The sequence below is a fragment of the Propithecus coquereli genome, unplaced genomic scaffold (genome assembly GCF_000956105.1).
Source record: "Propithecus coquereli isolate 6110/MARCELLA unplaced genomic scaffold, Pcoq_1.0 Scaffold282, whole genome shotgun sequence".
Lineage (NCBI taxonomy): Eukaryota > Metazoa > Chordata > Mammalia > Primates > Indriidae > Propithecus > Propithecus coquereli.
Genome location: NW_012148419.1, coordinates 2,141,054 through 2,144,800, shown reverse-complemented (window position 1 = coordinate 2,144,800; position 3,747 = coordinate 2,141,054). Strand labels below are relative to the sequence as shown.

Genomic DNA, 3,747 nt, shown 5'->3' with positions numbered 1-3,747 from the left:
AAAAAAAAATGCCCAAGACAATATGCCATGAAAACAGAATCCTAGAGTTTACTTAGCCTGAAACTATAAAAAACACGGTCAGATCCAAAACAATGTTTCTTAGGAAAGGTCCATTGATATTATGTGTACTGTTCAAAATGCCAATGGGATTGGAAAAAGAAAAAAAAAGTTATTCGGTCAATGGGCTTTATTAAAGACTTTTAATGGAAAAAAATAAACTATATTCAGAAATACCAACTCTCACTTTAGCCTGCCTTAAATTTAATAGAAAGCAGCACTAATTTTGCTCACCTTCGGGTCATAGTCTGGATCATTTTCCTCATCTCCTTCTTCTTCCCCTTCCTATATTAAAGTTCAAAATGCATCCATGAAGTAGGTACATAGTAGGAAAAATTGGCTTATAATGTATGGAAAATTTAATACAAATTATTCTAGGGGTCAACAGATTTTCATATTACAGAGTTCGATGGTAACAATTTAATCTGAAAGCTTCTAATATGAAAAATTTCCCAACACAACTTGAGACATCCAAACAGCTTTTATTGAAAATATTTACTGCAGCCAACGTTGAAAAAGTTTACTGCAGCTTTTGACTTCTTCAAAGAGCTGATAACCCTGCAGCAGAACAAAATTATTTGAAATAAAAAAATGTTGCTGAGTTTTGCAATTTATTTATTGAAACCTTATACATACATTGTTTGGCTGTAGAATTCTAAAATCATATTTTCCAAAATGTTTTTATCCCAAATCACAGAATAATGATTATAGCAAAGGAATACATAAGTCACTCAATTCACTTCTCAATGTGTTAAACACAGAGAATTATTTGCTCATTTGGTAAACATTACCTCATCCGCTTCTTCACCTTCTTCATCATACTGAAAGGAAAAACAGCATGTGAGTGAATGTAACACCCATTTGAGAATAGCATTAGTAACATGCACCAATGTATAAACTAATATCTAAAGAGAAATAATACTTTCCCATAAAGTAACTGATTATAAAAAGCCTATTCTAACAATTGCCATTTAGCAATAAGGATATCTAAAACATTTTTAAGGACAACCCAAGTTTTCCTTAATCATTACTTAATATTCCCTTGGATAAAAAAAATTCTATGCCTCCCAATAAATGTTAAAGCACTAAAAAATGTCCCAGTTCTGTGTGGTCAAAGGTAAGAGCATAATAGACCTATAATATTAACCAAACAAAAGTTACACTACCTCAGAATAATCTTCCTATTAGCAGAAAATTTAAAACTAAGATAAATGACTCCAAAGATCCTAAGAAGACCTACTTAAAACTCAGAAAAGCTATCTACAACAGGGTCAATGATTAGCCTAATTTTGAATTATTCTATGTCCTGTTTTTTAAAAATTAATTCTAACCTCTTACACCATTCTGATTACTGTACCCTCACCAAATTATTTCTTTTCAGGATTCAAACTCACTCACATCATCGTCATCATCTTCAATCGCTTCTCCAGTGAAGTATAACACTGATCTTGGGATTATACGTTCACGTAAAAAGTGACCAATTTCAAAGTCCGCAGCAAGGATAGCTTCAGCGTCATCATCCTGTTTTTAAAAGGAAGACAAAAGCACAAAACTTATGAAACATTTTGTTATTTAATTTGGCGTATGTGACACTCTTTGGTTTAAATCATATGATGAAGAGAAGAAACCTAACCTTTTTACTTTGTCATTTTTAAATTAGCCTACATGTATGTGATCAAGAAGTCATCTATATGCCTTAGTTTTACAAGTTTTTAATAAAAAGCAAGTCAGCAGGCCAGTGTACATACTACATACACATGGAGAAATAAAAATCAGAACTGGTTACTTAGTTTTTGACTTAAACAATAAAATATAACAGCAAATTTGTTACATGACTGCAATTTTCCTTTTAAATTATTATTGAAAACACCAAATGGAGTAATACTTAGAATCTCAGGGCCGGGCACAGTGGCTTACACCTATAATCCCAGCACTTTGAAGGCTGAGATGAGAGGATCACTTGAGCCCAGGAGTTCAAGACCAGCCTGGGAAATAGGTAGTCCCCCATCTACAAAAAACAAAAAAATTAGCCAGGCCTGGTGGCACATGCTATAGTACCAGCTACTCAGGAGGCTGAGGCAAGAGGATGGCTTGAGCCCAGGAGTTTGAGGTTGCAGTCAGATATGATAACACCACTGCACTCTAGTCCAGGCCAACAGAGATATTCTGTCTCAAAAACAAAAAAACAAAAACAAAAACAAAAGAATCTCAGGCTTTCAAAAATAACAACATTAAGTATTTGGCAAATAGAAGGACATAAAAGACCACAGAAGATCACTTCATACTTCCTAAACTATACTTTCAAGTAGCTGTACAGTTTTAAGTCTACTTAACGCCAAATGATAATGACAATAAATAAACTCAATCTACAATTTCCATTTAATGGCAAAGCACAATACAGAAATGGTTCTGACTAAACAATGAGTATACCATCTGTGAATTCCATGAACGTTTACTCTGTCATCAACATAATCTAATAAATTAAGAAGTACAAAAAGGAGGAAGAGGTGAATTTTAAAGGAAGAAATTCAAATCATGGGGTAGAGGTTCTCAAGACTGTTTTGTCACCATCGATATTTAGTAACAAACTAAGAAAAAGAACTTGAACACAAGCTCTAACCCATCCATTGACATGAAAACAGTGTGAAGTTCTATCTTAATACTCAAAATAATTCTTACCTAAAATTTACACACTGCTTTATACTCCCATTTTTTATCCTATAAAAGGTATTTTGAACCAAGCCAGTTATTACTCTTTTCAGACAGAAATACTTGCCTTTTGCAGATCTGGTCTAAGCCTTAAAGATGATTCTAATTCAGAAGTATTCAAATTAACATAATTCCTAATTCTATATATGTATAAAACTAGTAAAACTCCCTAAGTTAATTTAAATTCAAAAACCTGACCAAGAGAAAAACAAATTCAAAACATAACTGGCCTATCCTGCCTGTACAGACCTTTTCTGAGGTGGTCGTCAGTCCAGGCTACGTGGTAGGCACATTTCGTAATTCCTTGTTATGTGCCACATACCTACACATACATGGCTACAATATACAACCATATTTCTACTGTAGTAACAAACACAGGAAAGAGTTCTAACCGTAATATGGCTAGGAGTTTAGTAAATAGTATAAATGAATACATTCTGGTTTCATTAAGGAAGAAAACAATAGTTTTGAAAAGTTAAATCCTTCAGAGAAACATTTACAAGTCTCAAAATAAAAGAAAATCTTTAACTTTTTATTTCACTGTCTCTCAGTAGAGGCAGTAACATCACTTTGAATGGAACAATTTTCCAGATCCATAAAGGTCTATCCAGTGCATTGCAGGCCTCAGAACACAATGCTAGCAACAACCATCCCCCCTCCACTTTTGAGGACTGACCAGTGCTTTAACACAGTAAACAATAAAAAACAATTCAACTTACCAGATCTCCACTCTCAGGAACTATAAAAATAGAGAAGAGAAATTCAAATGAATAAGAAATTAAACAAAGCTTATTATAAAACCACCATTAATACCCAAACTAAAATAGTACTTACCTTCAGGAGGTGCAAAAAAATTAAAGAAAGAGTCATTGGAAACTGTTTTAGTCACAGTACGAACTGTCCCACGTCCCTTATGTTTCTGCTTCTTCTTAATGGTTTTCAAAGTGACATTCTTTCCTTTTTTCCAGTCTATCTGGCACC

At 33.5% G+C, this 3,747-nt stretch overlaps 1 protein-coding gene across 1 annotated transcript in view; it reads right to left on the bottom strand.

Moving 5' to 3' along the window:
* Window positions 1-519: 519 nt before the first annotated feature.
* The window catches only part of NAP1L1 (nucleosome assembly protein 1-like 1), a 47,682-nt gene continuing 44,454 nt past the window's right edge, over window positions 520-3,747 (bottom strand). The window contains exons 8-12 of the mRNA XM_012648360.1: window positions 3,601-3,745; window positions 3,486-3,505; window positions 1,456-1,578; window positions 849-878; window positions 520-615 (exon numbers count right to left, since the gene is read on the bottom strand). Of these exons, the coding sequence (XP_012503814.1) occupies window positions 553-615; window positions 849-878; window positions 1,456-1,578; window positions 3,486-3,505; window positions 3,601-3,745 (381 nt within the window). The 3' untranslated portion in view covers window positions 520-552. The remainder of the gene's footprint in view (window positions 616-848; window positions 879-1,455; window positions 1,579-3,485; window positions 3,506-3,600; window positions 3,746-3,747) is intronic.